General features: G+C 39.7%; 1 protein-coding gene across 1 annotated transcript in view; it reads left to right on the forward strand.

The window, feature by feature from the left end:
• Nucleotides 1–25,327, forward strand: part of MSH3 (mutS homolog 3) — a 220,624-nt gene that overhangs the window by 90,420 nt on the left and 104,877 nt on the right. The window contains exons 14-16 of the mRNA XM_063453727.1: nt 14,858–15,045; nt 15,533–15,701; nt 24,766–24,830. Of these exons, the coding sequence (XP_063309797.1) occupies nt 14,858–15,045; nt 15,533–15,701; nt 24,766–24,830 (422 nt within the window). The remainder of the gene's footprint in view (nt 1–14,857; nt 15,046–15,532; nt 15,702–24,765; nt 24,831–25,327) is intronic.

The raw sequence follows: 25,327 nt of genomic DNA on the forward strand, positions 1-25,327 counted from the left end.
AGATCTTACACGCGTTCGGCGATATCCTTGTTGGAGATCCTGGCATTCGTAGTTCATCTGAGGAAATCGGTTTTACAACCTTCCCAGACGGTGGAGTTCTTGGGTGTCGTGGTCTATGCAACGGTTTGCGTTCTCCGTCTGCCTTTGACACTGATGGCATCCGCCCAGGAGGTGATGAGAAGGATCTTACGGCAAGTCCGGATTCCCCGTCAAATGTTTGCTCGCATGGTGGGCCTTCTCTCAGCTTCGATACAGGCAATATACCCGGGCCCACTACACCACGGGACCATGCAACGGTTGAAAACCCCTGTTCTACGCATGTGACCCTCTTCAGACCGGATGGTTTTCCCTGTTCCCGGGCGTGAAGGCCGGACTGAGCTGGTGGCTTCTGCACTCGGAACGGCAAGGCAATAATCTGACCGACCCCGGATTTCGTTCTGGAATCGACTGCAAGCCTTGGGGTTGGGGTGCCACGTACACGTCCGGGTCCGCGGGTGGCCCGTGGTCTGACATGGAATCGGGGTTCCACGTCAATTGCCTGGCAAGTCACCTGTCGGACTGTTGCGCCCTCCTTCGGAGGGACGAGGTCTCAGCGGTACAATATACCGACCACTTGGGAGGCGCTCGGTCTCGCACACTGGAGGTGAGGAAGGAGATTTCCGGCTTATGCTTCCAGCGCAACATCGCATTGCAGGCAGAGTATCTACCGTGTGAATCGAAGTTGACGGCGGATTCGTTCTCCTTACTTTGGAAGGATGCCAGCGACTGGGAACTCTTTCGACCCATCTTCATCGTACTTGTGCGTCGCTAGGGTTTGTTCATGGTGGGTCTATTCGCCTCCGGGACGACCATCGGATTCAGACGTGCTTTGGTCGGCTCCCGGATTCAGCGTGCGCGGTGGTGGTCGCGCTTCGACAGGTGCGGTTTTTTTCTCAGGAAGCATAGGTGTTTCCTCCGTTCGCCTTTATTCCCCGGGTGTTACTTCTAGTTTGTGGTCGACGTGTGTCCTTAGTGTTGTTGACTCCGCTATGTCGAGATCGGTCGGGTTCACGGAGCTTCTGGATTTTTTCCTGTCGGGATCCTCTTCTCTTACCGTCCTCTCGAATACTCCTCTTGGACTCTTTCGGGAGTGCCTGGTATGTTGAGGCGTCGTCACTATCGGCCAGGGACCTTCTCTAGGATCCCTGAGCTCCCGGGACGAGGAGATGTTTACCTCTCAGCATGGATTTCATAGTTTCCTTGGGGCTTAGGACAGGATGCTGAACCCTTTTTTCCGGCCCGTGACAAACTTGATGAGTGTCTTGTCCCTCCTCGATGATTTGGGACGGTTGTGCCGTCTGGTTCTTGTAATTAGTAATTTATTTAGGCGGCGCGTGTTCCGTTTGGAGGTTTTTCCCATCGTTCAGGACCCGCTGGTCTGCAGATTTCTACGTGGGATGAGGCTGGCACGTCCTCCGGCGCCTAAATACTCTTCCCTCTGGGAGGTAAGTATGGTTTTAGCGTTTTTCTTCGAGATCCGGCCGGAGTTCCTTGATTTTTCCCTTCGCCAGCTTTCTACTGTGTTTGTCCTCTTGTTGTGTCTGGTTTCGTTCAGACGTTTTTCTGATGTACGATCCTTCGCCCCTGTCCAATCTCGATGGATGAGATGGTTATTGACACTGGCAGGGGTGAATGTGTCTCTTGGAGTGCATTCGATTAGCGGCGCTACTGCTTCCGAGTTTTTTCCTTGATGGGCGTTTCTCCTCGGGACGTTTTTGTATGTGGCGGTCCGGTTCCGTGAGGAGTTTTTGCGCCAGTTCGTTTTGGACCTTCGGACTATGTTTCTTTTGCTTTGCTGTCGGAGCGTTAAAACAGCAAATATGAAGCCTCCTGTCATGCTACAAAATTGTAGATTATACTAGCTTTAGTGTAACTATAATCTTAATTGTATTAATGACAGGAGGCGAATATTTCCCACCCAGTTTGGTTTCTCCCCTCCCTTGTTTTGGATGGATTGCATTGATTGTATTTCTGTTGATTTGTCTGATTATCTGGGCTCGGTTTGGTAGTCTGGGGTGATGTTGTGGGAAGTGCATGTTATATTGTATTGACGGTCATTAGTGATGGATTTCATACCTTCATTCTATCGGTACTGGATCGTGGGATTTATGTCTTATCAGTACATTTCGTTCACTAATCAGTGTTTTCGACTCTGTTTATTTCGTTTCAGTTTAATGGTTCGACTTCAGTTCATAGAATCGGCTGTTTGGCAGGATGAAGATCAAGTTCATCCATTATCCGAAGTTTTTCCAGATGGCATTCATTGTTATGTTGTAAATTTTTCTTTATTTAGTTATTGTCATTGTTGTGTACGTTACGTTGTCGCAGCGTGAAAGAGAAAATGGTGGCTTAGGAGGAGCCTTATATAGATACCTTATGTTTTTGTCTTTGGTGTTTATCTCTCTATGTTAATGTGCTGCTGTGGAGTTCTAGTAAAGAGAGACTTAAGCAAATATTCGCCTCCTGTCATTAATAAAATTAAGATTATAGTTACACTAAAGCTAGTATAATCTACAATTTTTAATGCGTTCTAGATTTTTTTTTTTTTTTTTGCTTTTCTGCATTGTATGATATTACAGATAGTTTTAGTCTAAGATGTGTTAGTGTGGATTATTCCATCAGCTGTAGGTGTCTGTAAAGGTTTAAAAATACTGTAATTTTGCTTCCCGCAACTCCTTAGAATACCAGACTCCTGTTCTTGAATTTTAATGACTTTTTACTTGAAATGTGACTGACTGCATTGGTGATGGGAAAATGGAAGCTGTCAAAAAAAAAAAAAAAGGTAATTGTTATCAGGAGTTTTTATAAGATTGATCAGTGGGCAGCTTTTTTTTTCCCAGAGATAGTAAAAATAAGGAAATTAATTTTCTTTGTTGGGACAATTTCATTTATTTTCTTGGTTCTTTTTTCACGAAAAATGACAATTAACTTTTTGTATCCCCAGTGCCTATTCTCTACTACAATGCATTTTCTCCCCATTGAAATATATTATCTGATAGCTTACTGATCGATCAATGACCAACATTTTGCAAAGATTATTGGGGATACTAAGTATTACATTGTAAGTTCTCAGACAGCGAACTGTTTACTTTTTAATGTAACTGACATAACGACCAATATTGTAACCTGTTTACTGACACATGGTGATAGTAGGCACACTGATATGGAAGTTAAAATCTCATAACTGATATTTATCAGCATTTATCAGATATTTTTAGCAAACGTGCAGGCATTAAATCTGTGACAGAGTCTACAGGTTGGTGATCATTCGTAGAGCATAAATAAGGGTGAATAAGGCTTTATGTTCTAAATTGTATTTGGCTAAAAACATTTATACTTTGTTCTGGTAGTGACTGTTTAATACAGTATCTTGAACACTCATGTGTTAATGATCCCAATCCTGCTGAAAAGGAATTATCAGCACTTTAATGGGATAAGTGAAAATGTAGTAAATTCAGAACCTAACAGGGTTAAAAGGGTTACACCAAGAACCATGACCACTTCATGGTGCTTTGAAACACTGCACATACAGAGGTGTAAGACCACCTGCAGCAGTGTCATTAGCCGGGCTAGCCTGAATTGTCGTTTGGATTTTACCTTCATTTCTAATGCACTTTTGTCTGTGACTTCAAATCACAGCTGTCGTCTTTGAGGCTGTTTCCTGCAGTTCTGTTAAATTGACTGGGTTGCCCGAAATGTTCTCTTTAAATGAAAAATTACCTCAGTGACCCTTGTTTCTGTTATAAATCATGTATTAACAAAAAATCTTGATCAGGCCCTCCCCAGTGCCCTTAAGGACCAAACTTCTGGAATAAAAGGGAATCATGACATGTCATACATGTCATGTGTCCTTAAGGGGTTAAAGGACCACTATAGGCACCCAGACCACTTCAGCTCAATGAAGTGGTCTGGGTGTCAGGTCCCCCTGGTTTTACTGCTATGTTTTCATTGAGGGTTAATCCAGCCTCTAGTGGCGGTCTACCTGAGATGACGCTGACATCTATAGGACAGCATTGAGTAATGCTTTCCTATGGGCGGTTTGAATGCGTGCACGGCTCTTGCCGCGCATGCGCATTCGGAGCTGACGTCGGCAGGGGGAGAAGAGGTCACCAGCACCAAGGGAGCCCGGCGCTGGATAAAGCAAGTGGCTGAAGGGGTTTTAATCCCTTCAGCGGGGTCGAAGCTCCTCCCCTCCTCTGTCCCGCGACGAGCAGGGTGTAATGCGCATGCGAGGCAAATGCTGCGCGCACATTAGACCTCCCCGTAGGAAATAATTGAATCAGTCCTTTTATTGTCCAGCTCATATTTCTAATGAACTATTCATCATATGAGCTAATTACACCCAGCACTATAATGGCATTTTCTGGACTTCCGATATCTCCACTTCCTAGTATGCTAGAATGGATGATTCCCGCATTACGTCAGGACGCCATGATGCTTTGACGCCACTGCCACAATGATGTATGAATGCGGAAGTAACCACAGAAGGCCAGATGGCACGGAAATCAATTTCCGGATACAAAGATTAAAAACCAGCACCGGGTGGAGATTATCATACACGTTGACATAGACCGAAAGGTTAAAACGCGTTAGATTCATTAGACTTTTCTTTGTTTTATCCACCGCCTTTGTTGCTGTTGTTTTTGTATATTTGTTTTTATTTTTAAGTAAAACTTCTTATCTACCTCATCTGATATAGTTTGATTCATACCTACCTGGGAAAGAAGGAGATCGAGGTGTCGTGCTAATAGCCTGAATAAGCTTATTATTCGACTGCTGATACAGCTAGAGCCTGCTTTCTAAGGCTCTGAAGATTGTGAGTTACCTAATACATCTGCCATTGATCAATTGTTATTTTATACAGTATTATGCTATAGAAAGAAAAAAAGGAAGTGAGGTTGCGCCTTAATCTAATTTAATATACCAAAATTAAAAATAACAGAAGTGATATATACAATAAAACAAGTGTAGTCCAAATACCAATGGTATGTAGAAAGTGATACAAGGTCTTGAAAGGAACAGCCAGGCCGGATAAGAAATGGCAAATATAGTGCTCACTGTAGAAATAAAATTTACAAGATAATTCACAGTATAGGAGATGTACTCACATTTGTTTGAGCAGACTTACTGCTCGATGAGTAGGGTGCTGGTGGTATTATCCCCACCTAGCATTCTTTAGTCCTCTTTAAGATGGTAAATCAGGATGCCAAATTGAGAAGATATTAATACAGTCCTTTATTGTTATAAATAAATAAAATATATGTACATGCTTTTTCGCCTTGCAAGGCTTCTTCAAGTAGACAAATATAAAAAAAAGTATACAAAAATATATAGAATCATTAATCCTAGTATTATGCTATGTCTACTTTTTATACAGTTTTTTTTTCCAAAATGATCAGGAGGTCTCACATTACTAAGTATTAATCACTGTGTGTTTTGCACCACCCTTACTGTGTTTTTTTTTTGTTTGTTTGTTTTTTTACCTATATATGTAGTGCAAGTGAAAGATCAGTTGTAAATGTAGTTTCTATGGGCTTCAGATGCAAAAAGCGCTGATTTTAAAGTGGACCTGAATGCAATGTGCAGGAATTGGATTTAGTAAATATGAGACTGTCCAGTCCAATTGGTATTGGGGCAATTCCATAGAATTTTGTCCATTCGGATAAAATTTGGTGTTTAGCGAATAGATCCATTAAAAATAAACAAAAAAAAGTGTTACAAAAAAGAGCTACTTACTAAACAAAGCTTCTTATTTTTATTAATTTATAAAATATTTTACCAGGAAGGTTCCCTAGTTTTCAACCGTGTCATGAAAAGCACATATAAATAAATTGTTACATATATCAAACAAATACAGTGCAGATATAGCTACATTGTGACACACACTAAACTTAAAGCACAGGGCTCAAAATTTCTATTAAACCAATCTCTGTAGGCAAGTGGAGATCCGCAACGCAGTGAGTGAAAATAGCACAGTATTTTGTTTTCTTTTTACCCCCACCCCTCCCGCTAAATGAGTATTTCATAACGATAGAATCTTTATGAAATACTTATTTTGGTTGTGTTGGACTTTCTTGGAAATTCCTCCCAGTCAAAAGATATACGGAGACAAAGTCGGTGCTTCTTTGTCTCAGTATTTTTCCTACGCCTGACACTGTGTCAATCCCCCAGCTTTCTCCAGTGATGGTTGCAGAAAAATGACGTCTTTCTATGGAAGGCCCTGCAGTCTTTCAGGATCCTACATAGATTTCACCGCTGTATTTCTTACGCATGCATGAGAGTACAGCATTGACGTCGGCTCCTGGCAGCTGAAGCGACAAGAGCAGAAGATGACCTACCGGAAGAGGATGGCAGTGCCCGCGAGGGGCAGGTTCAGTTAAGTAAATCTCACCATTTATTTTGGCAGAACTCCAGAAATGACAAAATATATGTGACTCTATCAACAACACAAATATTATTTGCGTTTTATTTTTACAAACTTACCAGTTTTCCTGGCACTAAAGGATCCTGGAGTGCCCCCCTCCCTCCCGCTCCCCACCCCATGTCACTGAAGGGGTAAAACTCCTGCAGACACTTAACTGAATACAGCGCCAATGTCCCTCGGCGCTGGGTCAGGCTCCACCCATGCTCCTCCCCAGGCGACGTCAACCGGCGGGGGAGACCTAAAGCGTATGCGTGGCAATGGCAGTGCGCGCGCCTTAGACCTCACCATAGGAAAGCATTATTCAATGCTTTCCTATGGGGAAATTTGACGCTGGAGGTCCGTGAGGATGTCCAGCGTCAGATAACCGACCAAATGTCGATTTGGATTCCGGAAACCCTCTAGTGACTGTCTGGTAAACAGCCACTAGAGGGCAGACTGAGAGCTGCAATGTAAAAATGTTTTACATTGCAGCACTAAGTGCAAAAGGGTCATAGCACACAGACCACTTCAATTAGCTGAAGTGGTCTGGGTGCCTGGAGTGTCCATTTAACCCCTTAAGGACACGACATATGTGACATGTCATGATTCCCTTTTATTCCAGAAGTTTGGTCCTTAAAGGGTTAAAGCGGCTCTGTTACTTCCCCTCCCCATAGAGCCTGCAAGGATAAGTGTGGATGTTCCCTGCGACTCTGTTGTTGTGTTTTGTTTTTTTAACAAAGTTTATTTTTAAAGATATACAGAAGGAAAAGTAGGGACTACTACTTCAGGTTGACAAAAGGTGACAACGGGTGAAGCTTTAGTCAAGCTCCATGGCCTTTGTCAACTTTGTCATATGCTGTACTCATCTACTTCTAGTGTCACGTGACTTCCAGGAGCGGCGCGTCACTAACACTCTGTGTTGATTTTTGCACAATTGCAAGACCTAGCGAAAAGAAGTAAATGGTACATTGTTGGAAAAGGGGAGTTGCACCGGTCCCGGGGCCTGTGGAGTACTATAGGGAGTCATCCCTGGGCTGGTGGCAAGGCACCAGATCACCGACTGAGACGCTTTGAAACCATGATATCCTTATTTTGTTAAGACATCTGCTCAGTATTCATCAAAAAAGATAATTTCCTGGGGCTCCATTGAAATAAACAGACTGTCTGAAATATAAAACCAAACTGGAAGCATACTAAACAGAATGTCGATTTCTAAAAGTCATCCAATTAAAGCACTTTTACTTTTTTCCGATTCCTCTTTTTTTGTTGAAGGTTTTAATTGCATAAAGCAATACAATGTAAAAATTCTACTTTCAAACAAAGGAAGAATAGTAAAAACAGGTTTTTGTTGTTTTTTTTTTTTTTTTTCTTTTTCTCAGAATAGTAATTGCTCAGTGGAAGCGTAGGTATTTTAATTGGATAAACACAAAGAAGGAAAGTAGTTAAATGAGAGGAAGAGAGATAAATAGGAATAATATAAAAGGCCATCTCAGTGTTACGAAAATGATGGGCTGAATAGACCTTAGAATACTGGGTGGGTCTCACGCCACGGGTTCCACAAAGTATTTGTAGCATATGAAGTTCTAGATATGAATATTCTCATTCAGTACATCATAGTTTATTAACTATTCTAGTGAGAAGGACGGCTCGTGTATGGAATGTCAAAAAGAATTGTTAATCATCCATTAGACCTCACTTTCCATGAACTTCCCACAGCTCCTTTTGTTTGGGAATTTCCTTTTGCCTATTAATTTTATTGATCATTTTCAAGTGGACATTGGCTTGGACCATATTTTTTTCAGAAGTTTGAGATCAGAAATGGTTTATTTTCCACTTCTTCGTCATGTGACAGATGAGAATGATGCCATGCTTCGTTTAACCCCTTAAGGACACATGACATGTGTGACATGTCATGATTCCCTTTTATTCCAGAAGTTTGGTCCTTAAGGGGTTAAAGGAACACTCTGGACACCATAAGTGCTTCGTCTACATGAAGTTGTTATAGTGCCTGGAGTCCTGGACTCTGTCTTACCTTAGGACGGTACATACTGACAGCTGTTGATAAGGTGCTATTTATCTGCCACTGTTTTAATGTTCTGAATACATTTTTGAATAGTTAATAAAGAGAGAAAATAATAGATTAACTCTGGTGAATTGTTCGTTTACTGTGATATTTTTTGAGGGAACCGATTGTCCCTCTTATTATTTTTTGTGCATGCGGTTTTCTAATATTTTTTGGGTGGGAGCAGTGGATTATTTCACTTACCGTTTCTTTATGAGTGTGGTGTTAGTGACACCTCTTTAAACCCTCTGACTCCTCCGGAGGGATGAGCTGACGGGTGTTGTTTTTGTTGCCTTCTCGTGTGATGTATTTGAATAAATAGAATGCTCTTTAGTTACTGCAAAAACAAAGACAGAATGGGTATCACCCTGCACTACAACCAAGGCCAGGCATAGGCAACCTTCGGCACTCCAGATGTTTTGGACTACACCTCCCATGGTGCTTTGCCAGCATTATGGGTGTAAGAGCATTATGGGGGATGTAGTCCACAACATCTGGGGTGCCGAAAGTTTCCTATCCCTGACCTAGGCAAAGTGTATAATTTGCAGTAGTGCTTAATGTAGTACTCTGCATTGTAACTGCTAGGTGCTGTAATGGTCATAGTGCCTAAAGAGACTGGAGGTTGTATTAGCTCACCACTTTCAAATCTACTGAAAAGGAATTGACAAAAAAGGACAGTTCCCACCGATTCTTTGCACCATAACAATGAACTGTACGTAATGTCCCTTTAATAAATATTCAGACACAACTTTGTCATTGTACCAAGGGCGATGAACAGATATGCAGCAGTAATTTATAATACTATTTAAAAAAATGTACATCCGGTGCAAGCTATACAGTTAATACAACAATTCCCTAATACTTAAGAATACAATCCTTGCTACCAGTTTGAAGCCTAAAAATACATTGACATTATAATGGTGCCACCATATAAAAAATCCAACACACAACTCATTGCCCCAATCTTCTCAGTAAACAATAATACTCTAGTGCAAATAAATGCCCAAAAGTGTGTCCTAATTAAGTGACATAAAAGTGCTTAATGTAATTCCAAAACCCCATGCATATATTGCAAAATACACGCACATAAACAATTTACATAAAGTGCAAAAAGGGCACATATGGTAAGTGCAAAAATGTGCAATATAAAAAAAAATGGCGAACACACAAATCATGTGCAAGAGTACATATGGATATAAAGTGCAAAATGTAAACAAACAAGCATGTGCATGAAGGTGCAGAACATGATCACGTCGATCATGTACTTAAGTGCAATATGAGCACATAATTGCGTGAATAAAAGTGCATAATGCAATCACATAACCGATAAAATCAAATAATCGTGTGCATAAGAGTGCAGAATGCGATCACCACAATCGTGTGCAAATGTGAGCACAAGAATATGTGCAAATATGTGCAATGCAACATACGTAAAGTGTAATTATATAGTAAACCTACATATCCTATTCGAAAGCCAAAATCCTAGGCTGCCATGTGTTCGAAAAGTTAATTTGGTCTATTAACGATTGCTTAGTAATAGGGCTAAAACCTTATCTTTCAGCAGGTACGCAATCCTTTTGATGGCAAAGATCAACACTATATCCAAATGTTTCTTACCTCTCAGATCCAGTAATTGGTGCTGATATTTATCAAGAAAATGTTCGTAGGTCTTAACGAAATAGATCAGAAATACATATTCAAGAAACGTGTCACTGATATTGATTGCAGAGATAATTGGTGGCATACTGTGTTGGTTAATTGGTTTATTAAAAAAATGCATGCAGATTTTTTTTTTTTTATTGACACAGTTTTGCTTCAGTTCTCCCAAGACAGACCGAATATTTTGACAGCATTTACAATTACTTTGGTGCTCTAGTGATTAAAGGAACAGTGTGCTTGTGGTAATGGATGAATTCAACAAACCATCATTTTGACTCCTTTTCATTATTTTTTGTGTACTTTTTGATGTGGTGCCATAGCATGTGTGACATATTTCAATGCTGTTGTCATGTTTAAGATCATGCTTGGATTCAGATCGGTAATTAGTTACTTGTGTACTACCCCGAATCCCTATACACATTTAGATAACCAAGAATATGGTCCACTGTAATGACAAGTAAAGGGAAACTATAGTGCAAGGAAAACAAAGTTCGATGCTGGCTCGGACCTGCCTTCGCTCCTACCTAAAAGTTGCCTAATGACCCGGAAGTCCCTCTAGTGGCTGTCTGGTAGAGGTGGAGTTACCCCACAAAGCTAATTATTGCAGTTAATTTAAAAAACCTACAATAATTAGCTTTGCAGGGTTAAGGGTGCTAGGACAGTGTACCCAGACCATTTCAATAGTGTTCCTTTAAAGTGTAAGCTCTCTTGCCAAAATCAATACATACATCTCGACTACTGCTCTAACAATTCAACTCGCTGCTTTCAGCTAACAAACAAAACCTCTAATTAGAAAGGCAATGTATTTTTAATAAACCCTGCAAATTAATTTACCATTAAAAGGGCATGGAATGGGCAGCAGCACTGCAACAAGACTCCGTAATACAAATGAAATAAAAAATACACAGAAATCAGCTTTGAGCTGTTATTTACCAGGAGGCTTCCAGACAAGCAAAAGGTGCAGCAGAATGGTCTTCCTTCTCCCTTTCACCACTTTGTAAGAGTTAAACATATCCTGTCTTATGGTTATTGTCATCCAATGTTCCAACTTGGAAGCAGATTCGGACCTTGATAAATAAAACCATTCTTTTTTTATTTACAAAAAATATCTTCAGAATAGGTAAGATGTGTATTTCATATGACATTCTACTTTCACTGTAGGTGCCTGATGTGATGGTGTCAACATCAATAATCTCTATAGACTGTAGATCGTAGATCGTGAAAGTCCCAGAAGGTCGTTTCCTGACCTTTACGATCTTCAGTCTGTAGAGGTTACCTAGAAACAAGGAACAAAATACATTAGGGTTTCAAAAAAAGATGTAAACATGTCAGAAAATTATTTGCCTTAACGTTAAGATGTAAAGCTAGTCCAATGAAAGAAATGTTCAATGCATATCTACTTTTTAACTTTCATTAGCAGCTTATTAACACTTACTTGGAGCCTTTCTGGAGGGATAAGCAACTTGCATAACGCATATGTGTAACTAAACTAACTTGCCGTATATACTCGAGTATAAGCCGACCCGAATATAAGCCGAGGCCCCTAATTTTACCCCCAAAAACTGGGAAAACTTATTGACTAGAGTATAAGACTAGGGTGGGAAATGTAGCAGCTACTGGTAAATTTCTAAATAAAATTAGATCCTAAAAAAAATATATTAACTGAATATTTATTTACAGTGTGTGTATATAATGAATGCAGTGTGTGTATATAATGAATGCAGTGTGTGTATATAATGAATGCAGTGTGTGTGTATGAGTGCAGCGTGTGTATGAGTGCAGCGTGTGCGTATGAGAGCAACGTGTGTGTACAGGGAGTGCAGAATTATTAGGCAAATGAGTATTTTGACCACATCATCCTCTTTATGCATGTTGTCTTACTCCACGCTGTATAGGCTCGAAAGCCTACTACCAATTAAGCATATTAGGTGATGTGCATCTCTGTAATGAGAAGGGGTGTGGTCTAATAACATCAACACCCTATATCAGGTGTGCATAATTATTAGGCAACTTCCTTTCCTTTGGCAAAATGGGTCAAAAGAAGGACTTGACAGGCTCAGAAAAGTCAAAAATAGTGAGATATCTTGCAGAGGGATGCAGCACTCTTAAAATTGCAAAGCTTCTGAAGCGTGATCATCGAACAATCAAGCGTTTCATTCAAAATAGTCAACAGGGTCGCAAGAAGCGTGTGGAAAAACCAAGGCGCAAAATAACTGCCCATGAACTGAGAAAAGTCAAGCGTGCAGCTGCCAAGATGCCACTTGCCACCAGTTTGGCCATATTTCAGAGCTGCAACATCACTGGAGTGCCCAAAAGCACAAGGTGTGCAATACTCAGAGACATGGCCAAGGTAAGAAAGGCTGAAAGACGACCACCACTGAACAAGACACACAAGCTGAAACGTCAAGACTGGGCCAAGAAATATCTCAAGACTGATTTTTCTAAGGTTTTATGGACTGATGAAATGAGAGTGAGTCTTGATGGGCCAGATGGATGGGCCCGTGGCTGGATTGGTAAAGGGCAGAGAGCTCCAGTCCGACTCAGACGCCAGCAAGGTGGAGGTGGAGTACTGGTTTGGGCTGGTATCATCAAAGATGAGCTTGTGGGGCCTTTTCGGGTTGAGGATGGAGTCAAGCTCAACTCCCAGTCCTACTGCCAGTTTCTGGAAGACACCTTCTTCAAGCAGTGGTACAGGAAGAAGTCTGCATCCTTCAAGAAAAACATGATTTTCATGCAGGACAATGCTCCATCACACGCGTCCAAGTACTCCACAGCGTGGCTGGCAAGAAAGGGTATAAAAGAAGAAAATCTAATGACATGGCCTCCTTGTTCACCTGATCTGAACCCCATTGAGAACCTGTGGTCCATCATCAAATGTGAGATTTACAAGGAGGGAAAGCAGTACACCTCTCTGAACAGTGTCTGGGAGGCTGTGGTTGCTTCTGCACGCAATGTTGATGGTGAACAGATCAAAACACTGACAGAATCCATGGATGGCAGGCTTTTGAGTGTCCTTGCAAAGAAAGGTGGCTATATTGGTCACTGATTTGTTTTTGTTTTGTTTTTGAATGTCAGAAATGTATATTTGTGAATGTTGAGATGTTATATTGGTTTCACTGGTAAAAATAAATAATTGAAATGGGTATATATTTGTTTTTTGTTAAGTTGCCTAATAATTATGCACAGTAATAGTCACCTGCACACACAGATATCCCCCTAAAATAGCTTAAACTAAAAACAAACTAAAAACTACTTCCAAAAATATTCAGCTTTGATATTAATGAGTTTTTTGGGTTCATTGAGAACATGGTTGTTGTTCAATAATAAAATGAATCCTCAAAAATACAACTTGCAGCGTGTGTGTGTATGAGAATGCAGCGTGTGTGTGTATGAGTGCAGTGTGTGTGTGTGTTGCAGAGCCTTGGTGGGGGGTGGGCAATTTTATTATTATTTTTTTAATTATTTTGATTTTTTTTTTTTATTATTTCTTCTTCTTATTTTTTATTTAATTATTTTTTCTTTTATTATTATTATATATTTTTTTTTCGTCCCTCCCTCCCTGCTTGATATATGGCAGGGAGGGGGTCTCTCCTTCCCTGGTGGTCCAGTGGCATTCGCAGTTCAGTGGGGGAGAGGGGGGCTGGCAGAGCTGTAACTTGCCTCTCCTGCAGCTCCTGTCAGCTCTCTCCTCCTCCGCGCCGCTCCGTGCAGCTCTTCTGTCAGCTCCCACTGTAAGTCTCGCGAGATTTACACTGGGAGCTGACCGAGGTGCTGAACGGACGGCGCGGAGGAGGAGGGAGCTGACAGGAGCTGCAGGAGAGGTAAGTTACAGCTCTGCCAGCCCCCACAGCCCCCAGTCTGTATTATGGCAATGTAAATTGCCATAATACAGACTATTGACTCGAGTATAAGCAGAGTTGGGGTTTTTCAGCACAAAAAAATGTGCTGAAAAACTCTGCTTATACTAGAGTATATACGGTACTCGTTTTAATTAATTGCCCGATAAAAATATTATTTGTAATACAAAGACTTTTTAAAATACATACTCAAAGGGTCATTTTAGAGATAACTGCTGCAGCTTGCTTTTTGTACTGTTTGTGCTACCCCTCCCTCCGTTTTATCTCAATGTGGAATGATAATGATAAGAGACCACAATCCTCTCTACTGCATAGATAAGACGTTCTGCGTTCTCAATCGGTTTTGACATTGGTTATGTGGATGTGTTAATTATGCATTCATTTTTGGCCATTGACAATCCGATCTCTGAGCACCAAAAAAAAGCTTCCTAAATAGTTTGATATAAATATAGGGATATATTTCTTAGAATTAACCATTAAGCACTGCCTTGAACCTATTTACTTGTTTGTGGTACACGTTGAGGTGGCCTATGGCCATGTCACAACATTTTGAGAACTGCTGTATTATTCTATACAAATATTGCAATGCACTCCATAAAAATGTCACTATATAATGTTGGTGCTAAACCCGTAGCAGTTTCAGATGTGTGAATGAATATTTACCGTAACAGTTTTCCGAAAGACCTGATAAAAACGTTATTAGTAGGAACGGTTGTCCAATCAATAAATAAAATTGTGCTGTAAGCAAATCCACTTGACAAATGTTTGCAGCAGACGATGATGTGATAACGTGGTATAGTTAAGTTAAATATTTTATGATCCAATTTTCTTTTTCAGTGCTCCCCTCAGGAATTTTTTGTGATAGCCAGTACATTGTGCTATTTGGACAGTCACGTTGAAGCACTGATTCCCGCCATAAAATCCCAAGTTAAATCCTCTTTGCTGCAGAATATCTTCCTCGACATCCCACAGATGCTTAGCCCTGTACGAAAGTTTGCAAAGGTCTTAAATGAAGAAGCTGCAAAGTAAGTATTTTCTGAATATCGCGGACGCACTTATCGTTATTTACTAAACCGGAAATTGACCATGGAATTGAGGCAATATAACAGCTGGAGAACCACTTTTGCTATTGTGGCCTAATTAAACATTCCTTTGTTAGTTCTCTACAATTCTTGGTTTGGCGAATAACTGTATGAAATGCATTTCTTTTACTAAATAAGCAAGTGTCATTTTTGTAAAAATGTTTTCACAAAAGCAGGAACGATGACGAAATAGCAAAAGCTGAGCTGCTCAAATGGAAACTAAATAGATAAAATGGCTTACTTAGCGTATTTGCCCAGTTTAGTTATTTGGGCGTAAATTTTACAGTTCGCTTGTCAGTTCTTTACAATTCCCAGTTTATTGAATAATCAATGCTTGTGTAATAATATAGAATAAAACACAAAACAAAACAACAACAAAAAATATATATATATATTTTTTTTAACTAAAGCAAAATCGTTATTTTTATAGGACTGGAAACAAAACGGAATTGTTTAAAGACCTCACAGTTTTCCCAAATATAAAGCAAAGAAAGTTGGAGATCGAGCAGGTGATTTCACAGATACACCGGCATCTGGGTGATATTCGTAAAACCTTAAAGAACCCGTCTGCGTGTTATACGTCTGTATCTGGACAAGAGGTAATAAATGCTATTCTATTGTCTCCAATTACCTGACCTTTGTGTTCTTAGAGCCTCATGGCTTTGAAACCGAGAATAATGAAGCCTAATTAAGCTGATGGGCTTTCAGCGGTCTTTAGGTTTTTGATGTGAGAAAATTATCACGGTACATTAATTTATGCAGTGATTGCTATTGCACAATGTTACTTCCAAACTGTCTTTATCCCTGTTCGCTCGGAAATGTAACACTTAGATATTTTGTATACAGTGTACAAATTCCAAATCATGGTGTTGGCTGTCAGTTATTTACTTAAGGGAGAATCGTTAGGAATTTAAAATCTTAGACCAAAATAGTAGAACTGGAAGCATAGCTGACTTGGAGACTTTTTCCAATTCAGCTATTTTGGCCTTTAGTCTGAAATTCACATACATTTTTTGACAGTTCGCACGTAAGTGAATAAGCCTTCACGTGTTTTCTGAAGTTCCACATATTAGCTCTGTACTGACATGGGGGCAAGCCATTTGTGAAGCCTTTAATCAGAATGTACTTCTTATTGTTATCATTTATATAGCGCCAACATATTCCGCAGCGCTGTGCAATTGTAAAAGGGGGATATTTGACAACTAGAAATTTACTACAACAGAGACAAGCTTTTTAACATCAGTCAGTATAATATAAAATTGTTAATATGCCGATATGTTTTTAAAATGAATGTGCTCGTTTCTTTTATTATTCGTTATATAGTGGCAACTTATTCAGTGGCTCATTTTAAACAATTTTACAAAGGGGATATAAAACCGCAGGTAATTATCAAATAATGTGAACCTGGATGTGGATTAGATCAGTCGCAAATGGGTTTGTCTATGTGAAGGCAGGTAAAGGTAACACAAAAGGGAACCGAGTGATGTTTGTCAGAACTGGGAAGATAAGAGAGTGAAGTGGACTGTGGAAGCACTAATTATGAGGAGCTATACAGTAGTACTGCTGTAAAGATAAAAATACACAGAACAATGACATGCTTTCCCAAACAGTTGGGTTCTAAGGGTCTTCACGAATGAATAGAGGAATGCCTGTTAGGAACCATGCTAAATACAACGTTTCTACCCACACAGCTGTCTTTCTCAAACCCCTTTGAGCAATTTGACATAATAACCATGGTCCCGCAAATCCATGTTATATAGTATATGCTCAAACACTTAACCCCTTAAGGACCAAACTTCTGGAATAAAAGGGAATCATGACCTGTCACACATGTCATGTGTCCTTAAGGGGTTAAAGAGACGCTCCAAGCAACAAAGCAATTTTAGGTTAATGAACTTGGTTTTGGTGTATAGATCATGTTTCTGCAGCCTTACTGCTCTTCTCTGTCATTTAGGAGTAAAATCACTGGCTCCATGAACAAAAAAAGTTAAATTTCCAATCGGCGTTTACAGCATAGTTTGTTTCCTTTAGAGGTTATCTCATGCTCTGTTAATTGAACTTTAATCACACACAGAAGGTTCCCGCAGATTTTGACAGGCAATTAACAAAGCAGGAAATAAGGCATTCTAAACTAAACACACGTAAACACACTGTGCAGCAAGAAAAGTTAAAATGAGTCTCTTTCAGGAAGTGTTGGTGTGTGGGTCGCAGCCAACGAAGGTGTGTCTAGGGCTGCATCAGCAAAGGGATTTAACTCCTAATTTTGAAATAATTGAGCAGCAAGACAGCGGGGGCATGGACTATACACCAAAACTGCTTAATTAAGCTAAAGTTGTTTTGGTACTTGGAGAGTCCATTTAATGTAATGATACTAATCATAATGTATTTTATCAGTCAGGAAAGGGCACAGGGAAGCAGCACCTTCTGGGTGTCCTCAAACTCGTATGGTGGTGAGTCAGTATGGAAAATATGAGCACAGAAAACAGAATATAGTGTAGTATATTCTATAGGTGGATGAGCGACATATCCACAGGCGGGGATCATATCGCCCAGGCGCATATATATGGTGCTGAACATAAGCTCCAGAAAATTGTAAGTGGTATTTTGCTTATTTTATCTCACCACCTATAGAATATACTACACTATATTCTGTTTCCTGTCCTCATATTTTCCATACTGACTCACCACCATACGAGTTTGAGGACATCCACAAAGCGCTGCTCCCCTGTATCCTTTTCTGACCTTTACATAGTTACTGCCAGATAGAAGAGACTCTGGTTTGGGAAGTACCAGATGCCATACCCAGATCTAACAAGCGCTAGGAACCTCACCATCGCACGTATTTGCTAATGTAGTTTATGTTGCGGTATAAGAAATTGTTTCCTTTAGATACCAGAGAGGTCTGGCAAATAAACCCAGTGTGTTTGGTCATACAGTATATGTGGTTGGATCAACCCTAACTATTCCAAATATCATTGCTATTGAAATGCATCCTGGTATAATGATCAAGCTTAGCCACATATGAAAATATAAAAAAGATAAAAAGAACGGCCCTCCCTGGATATACAATGTCTCATTTCTAAAGAAATGAGACATTGTAAAAGAAAAAAAAAAAGCCCTGTTTGAGAAACATATTAGACATATTAATCTTGCATGGGGAAGACGCATGGTATCTATAAACTGGTTTTGTAAATAGGACAAATTGAGAGCTTTTCACAGGGCCTCCTCATACTACAGCTATGACCTAAAGAACAATTTTCCTGCAATTGAGTTATAAACTAATAAATGAAAATTAAAATAAACATTAGAAAAGTATTTGTTGAACAGATCAAATAATAGTAAGAGAATTATCTCTGCATTACCTGCAGTATCCCCAACCTTCATGTCTTCACATAACCATCTCAAACCACGCATTTTGTTCTTCACCGGCGATTCACTCACCTCAGAGTCTCTGATGAAGTGCCAGTGAGGGATGAAACGCTTCAGTGGTGATCTTTAGTCTCCCCTGTGTGTTCCAACAGTATGGTTAAGGTTTAATCAAAGTTATTTGTCTTTGCCTGTGAATTGAAGGTGTTCTTTCTTCATAATAGAGGCAATCCGGCAAGCCATCTAAGTTTAGTTGTAAAACTTTTATGGTTATTGACAGAGATACGTCTGCTCCAGGAATCGGGAAATATGCGGATTATTGGCCTAAAGAGAGAAATGGAAGAGAAGGATGTGTTTGTCTTTATTTCAATTAGGTATATCTAGTGGCCGTGGAATGGGCTATGCTGCATTGAAATGCCTATTATTCAGCTATTAAATTGAAAGTTAGACGAAGAGACATTCAGTACAGATTCATTTGGTTCAGTTATATACATGCCAGACAGGGGAAATAATAAAGACCAGCAATAGTAGGAGGTATAGACAGCCTAATAAATCTACAACAATCAATGCATGTGATTCTGTGCTTTATGTTATGATATTTATTGTGTTATTTTGTGTCTAGTAATGGCACTCTAGCATTTACTGTGAATTTTTTTCATTAGTTTTTTTGTTTTTGTTTGTTGTGTGTTTGGTTTTTTTAAGTCTGACAAGAAAATGTGCATTTTTGTGGTTAATTATTAAAAAACTGGTTTCAATAGTATTTTTTTTTTTTGGGGGTCTTCAGAGCATTGTAGTGGAGTGCGTTGTGGGGAAACAATTGTTCCCGAAGTGGAAATCAATTATTATATAGTATTACTTTACACTCAGGGAAGGTAATAAGGCATGGTAATGACAGCAGTTCACCATTAAAAAGCGGCCTAGGCCTAAGCCACATATTCTAAGCCAGTGACAGTATACTAGTAGCTGTGAGAGATTGTACAATGAGACAAACTGTGAGCCCAAGAATGTCAGTGTTCCGTTTAGCAGAATAGCCTAGTAGCTATAAAGGACAGCAAGTGGACTCAAGGCCACAATTAACGGAATACGACATGTAATATATATATCTTCTATGTAATGTTAGCATAATATGAATTAGATGAACATAAAGCCGAAAGAGAAGCTCTATCTGATATAAAGACATTGTGTATTTGCTATTGCTGTTTCTCACTGGCAGGCTACACAATTCCTTTAACTCCTTATTCTACATTTAAAGCAAAATTTAAAAATGAAGCTTTTTGACCAGTGGTGGCCTACTAGCCAGAGTCCATAAACTTGTGAACAGAAAAACGCTGGTGACCAGAAGGGCTTTAGCTGCGGTATGGCTGGGAGATACAGCCTCTACTATGGCAGAGGTACTATGTAAGATTCAGGAGAGCTATCTTAGGGATAAACTTCTGCCATAGTTCACACCACCACACAGCCCTTTGAAAACGTTTGAGCTCCGTGGCTTGTGTTAAAGAGGGGTCATCGGTCCTGACGTTGGTTACTCTCATACTGTGGAGGTATTTCTAGTAAAGCCTCCCCGATAACGTTGGAGCAAAGTCTATGGGGAATGGGTCAAAGCTGACATCTGTTCTTTGTTTCTCTTTATATTCTTAATTTCTTTCTGATTGATTATTTTGCTCAGCCTAATTAATGGCTTTGGTTGTTCATAACCTGAATTCACTTGGTGAATAGTGAAACCTAAAGCTTGAGGGAATGTCAGTTACTTGATTGCATACTACGACTGAGGCCACAGCATGGTCGTATTGCTTTAACTTTGTTTAGTTTTGTTTTTATTCTTAGTTCTACAAAAACAGGCAATTAGCGATATCACTGTTAACAAGCACGATCAGTTTTCTTTATTGTGAAAATGTATTTAACACGCTTACGGCACTGCGATTGTATACTGTTGTACTACAAAACGATTGTCTTCCTAACAGTAGGGATTGCTGTCTGACTGTCCAAAAATAAAGAATAAAAATAAAATAAAAATAAAAATGAAGCTTTTTGATGGCTCTTTAAGCAGTTAGTCTCTTCGTGCATTTTACGCTGGCAGGTTACAACAGTCCGCCATGGCTTGAATAATTCTAGCTTTGTCTACTGAGAAAAATCTTCACTCATCTCAAGTTGCAGCAAGCATACCCAGGATAATTACAATATTTGAATAAAATCTGTATCCCAGTCTGCTTAATTATCACACCCCTGTCTCCATAGAGACTAATTAAAAAAGGCTTGAGGTAAATTATTAAGTCGAAATTAGCCGAAGTAAGAGAAAATTATGCACTTGCCTTTTCACATTCAATTGTACATCATTCGGGATCAGACCAGGTTAACTGTCAGGTGGTAAAATCTCAAGATAGTTGTGGTAGCAGATCATTTGGATAGAAAGAAATCTCACGTGGAGTTACAATTTGTTCCCTGTACGTGAGATGATCTAAATTGGCTGCACAGCAGCCATTTCAGACGTGAAGAGCGAACTTTACAAAGATACATACTGTAGAACACAGCAGAAATGGATTGTATGCGGTTGTTTTTTTGTTAGGTTTTTTTTTTTAAGCATCAAACTGTATTTTATGGATTTAAATCTGGAGGGCTCTTTGTTGCAAAGTATGTTGTGGATGCACAGTGATACAATTGTAGCAGGAGTTGAGTGATGGGGTATTATGAGATATTTATGTGTGGTTTTCAGGTGCTGCACGATCATACAGAATCATATTAGGTAAAGATCATCTCTCATTATGCATTCTCACTATTTGGCATGGTCTATACCAGTGGGGTCTAAAAGGTAGATCCCCCAGGTGTTTTAAAAACTTCCATGATGCTTTGTCATTCTAAAGGCATGTAAAGCATCATGGGCGTTGTAGTTCTACAACATCTGGGGATCTACCTTTCGGGCACCCACAGTCTATACTATGTAAACTGGGGTGGTCCCTCTGCTGATGTGAGCAGTGACATCATGTGTGTGAATCCCTCTGCTGATGGCAAAGATTTGGAAATGGGGTAAGGCTTTTGACTAGTTTAACCCCTTCAGGACGGAGTCAATAGTGCACGTTCTGATCAAAACAAAACGTAAACAAAAACTATAATTTACGCTATATGTCTGTTCACCCGTAGTTCCCCTCTTTCAAATTATATGCACCCACACTTATTATATATCATTTTGTTCAGGGCAAATAGGGCTTTAATCTATCATTAACTATTCACATATGGAAAATAATTTATTAGGAATAAAATAAAAAAAATGTGAGAAAATAAGATTTTTTTTTAAATTTGCATTTCCGTCCGACATTTTAACTGTGAATGTCATAACACTGTTAGGTTTTACTGCAACAAAATGCACATATTTGTAATCAGCGATGTCACACGAGTACAACAGTACCGCACATTAACAGGTTTTATGTTGTTTTGGAAAGTTACAGGGTCAAATATAGAACATTCCATTTTTAAATTGAGATTTTCCAGATTAGTAATGTTACCTTTGAGACGGTGTGGTAGCCCAGGAATGAGAATTACCCCCATAATGGCATAGCATTTGAAAAAGTAGACAAGCCAAAGTATTGAAAGTGGGGTATGTTTAGTCTTTTTTAGTAGCCACTTAGTCACAAACACTGGCCAAAGTTAGCGTTCATATTTGTTTTTGTGTGAAAAAAGCAAAAAACGAATATTTGGCCAGTGTTTGTGACTAAGTGGCTACTAACAAAGACTGGACATACCCCACTTGCAATACCTACTTTTGCAAATGGTATGCCATCATGGGGGTAATTCTCATTCCTGGGCTACCATACGCTCTCAAAGGCAACATAACCAATCTGGCAAATTTCAATGTAAAAAAAATGAAATGCAAGCCTTATATGTGACTCTATAACTTTCCAAAACACCATAAAACCTGTACATGGGGGGTACTGTTATTCTCGGGAGACTTCACTAAACACAAATATTAGTGTTTTAAAACAGTAAAACATATTACAACAATAATATAGTCCATAAAAGTGCTGTTCGCTTGTAAAAAATGCGAAAAACGTCACTTTTACTTAAAATATCATCGTTGTAATACAATTTACCAGTTTGAAACACTAATATTTGAGTTCAGCGAAGTCTCCCGAGTAAAACAGTACCCCCTATGTAGAGGTTTTATGGTGTCTTGGAGAGTTACAGGGTCAAATATAGTGCTTGCGAATTAAATTCTCTGCACTTTCTCCCTGTGTTGTCAGGCATGTCAATCAAACTTTAATTAATTAAATCACATAATTACGTAAAAAGATTATTTAAATATACACGTAGAATTTTAATATATATGCATTTATAGGTATTTAAATTCTACGTGTATACTAATGTAATCTTTTATGTAATTATATGTATTTATCTCTCTCTATATATATATTTGCGGTTATTTGTATTTTATATATAGATAGATATATATAGAATGTCATTCTAAGTGTATTTTGCTACCGATATATATATATTAATAACCGGTGGGGGTCATCCCGGTCCCCCCCTGACATACCCAGCATCAACTAGTCGGCTACAAAAAGCCACCAAGCGACAGGATCAAACAACTGACAAAAATCTCAAAATGGCGGAGACTCCTGACACGAAACAAATCACAATGTCACTCCAAAATACGTTTGAGCGTCTACTTTACAGTGTAGACAGGCTCTTTGCTAACTTCTGGGCAAAGCTAGAGGCCCGTGAAATGGAGACACAGCGCCAAAACCAAGAGGAAGAGTGCAACAGAGAGCAGCAGGACGTGAGCGGGCCCCCTCAGAGCGAACTCCCACGCCACACACCTGATACAGCGCAACCGGGCCAGACTGGGCTCAAAGCCACCAGGGGCATACTACCCCGACATCTGCCACGGAGGCTGAGGACCCACCGCCGCTGGCGGCGACGATACAACAAGAGCACCAGCCGTCCCTTACATCAGAGAGACCTGGCCTGGAGACAGAAGACCCAAGCCTGTGGCCCCTCGACGGCTCTCACCATGACCCAGGGCTGGAGGGTCTCCACGCTCAGCTCCAGCATGGCACAACCCACGAACAGCCTTAATTTCCACCGAAGCCGGGGCATAGGCTAACGCTGGACTTTCTGACCATGCCATACCACCCCTATTCAGACACCAACATATCTGAGAATAAGGCCCAAAGTATTTTATTTTATGTTTCCTTCCTTTTGTTACAACTCACCTTTCATTCTTTACTCCATCTCTAAGATCTCTCATACTGATTCATATTGATTCTCATGCAATTTTAACACTACTGTCGCTAGGAACTTGTGATAATATGCATAATGTAGCTTTGATTAAGGAAGTAAAGCCTAGGGGGTTAACTGTACTAACCATTCAGCATGGCTTGTATATTTACTTGCCTAACTATTTTATTAATACTCACATGTCTGCAGTATCCTATTATTGATTAATCAGTCTTGCTTTCCTCCAGACCTGTATGTTCAAGCTTTTACTATACTGCGGTAGTATACAGCAACACAAACCTAACTCACTTGCACGCTACACAACAGTGCAGTAACTGTTAACCAATGTTAAGCTTGTTATAGCAACTTTGTTTATACTTTAAAAAATGTGCACACACTAATGCCACGCAAACGTCTGTATGTGTATCTATATGAACGCTGTTGTGGCGTATGGAAATCTCATGTACCTACCTGCACAATAAAAATATTAAATTAAATAAAATACACTTTGTATGACGTTATTCGACGTCATTTAATGACGTCCTTTAATTTTATTATTTTTTTTACACTACCTACCAGCAGGAGGACTGTCTGATATCTCAAACAGTCCCCCTGCTGGCAGATCCATAGCCAGCTATAGGGGGCCATGTGATCGCTCTTTGAGAGCGATCACATGGCCCCCGGGGGCCTCATTTGCCCGCGGGGGGCTGCCTGGGCTGTCAGGCAGCCCCCCCAGAAGAGGATCGCGGCGGAGGTGAGTACACCTCTGCTCCTGGGGCTAAAAGCCGTTACGACGTACCATGCCGCTGCAACGGCTTTAAAGCCCATTTAATGCGGGACGGCATGGTACGTCGTAACGGCGTTAAGGGGTTAAGATTATGGTATTTAGGATATCAATTAGCATTTTTTGAGGGTCAAAGAGACTTACAACTAATGAGAAATCACACTTTCCCTGCAATATGCCACATAACCAGTTGAAAGTATTTTTTGTTAAAGTGTTTAGAAATGTACATTTCATAATAGCTTGTTCTGGCTTGTAATGGCTTGCAAATACATATTATTCTTTTGTATTTATTTTTTTTGTTTTAGTTTTTGATAGAAGTTAAGAATTCACTTTTGGCTACTGTTCCTTCCAACTGGGTTAACATCTGCAGGTATGTTTTTCATTAAGATCCCATATGTGCATAAACTTATATAAATATATTCTAATAATTGTCTCATTTTGTTGTGTGCTTTTTATCCTTTGCCTCTAGCAAACAATCTGTAAATATAAATGGTAAAAGAGTGGTCTGTTATGCCATCATACTATACAGGTATTCGACGAAAGTTAAGCTTAGGGATTTCACAATTATATAACAAAGTGCCGGATCCAAATTAAGGAATACATGGATAAGTGGATGTTTTGTTACTAAACATAAAATATTTACTGGGTAAGTAAGACACTGCTAAAAGCCAGCCTTTGGTAATCTCCCACTGGGCAATTTGCCCAGGTAATCTCCCAGTTACTGAAAAAGAATGTACCTTCCTGCTACGGTAACCCCACAGGCTTTAAATGGAAATGAGAAGTAAAGAAACCTGTTACTAGGAAGCAAGCTGCCTCTGAATACAACGTACGTGAGGGATTCTATTGATTAGCTCTCAGTTATATGTA

Source organism: Pelobates fuscus, chromosome 5 (assembly GCF_036172605.1).
Source record: "Pelobates fuscus isolate aPelFus1 chromosome 5, aPelFus1.pri, whole genome shotgun sequence".
In the NCBI taxonomy this organism is placed as follows: domain Eukaryota; kingdom Metazoa; phylum Chordata; class Amphibia; order Anura; family Pelobatidae; genus Pelobates; species Pelobates fuscus.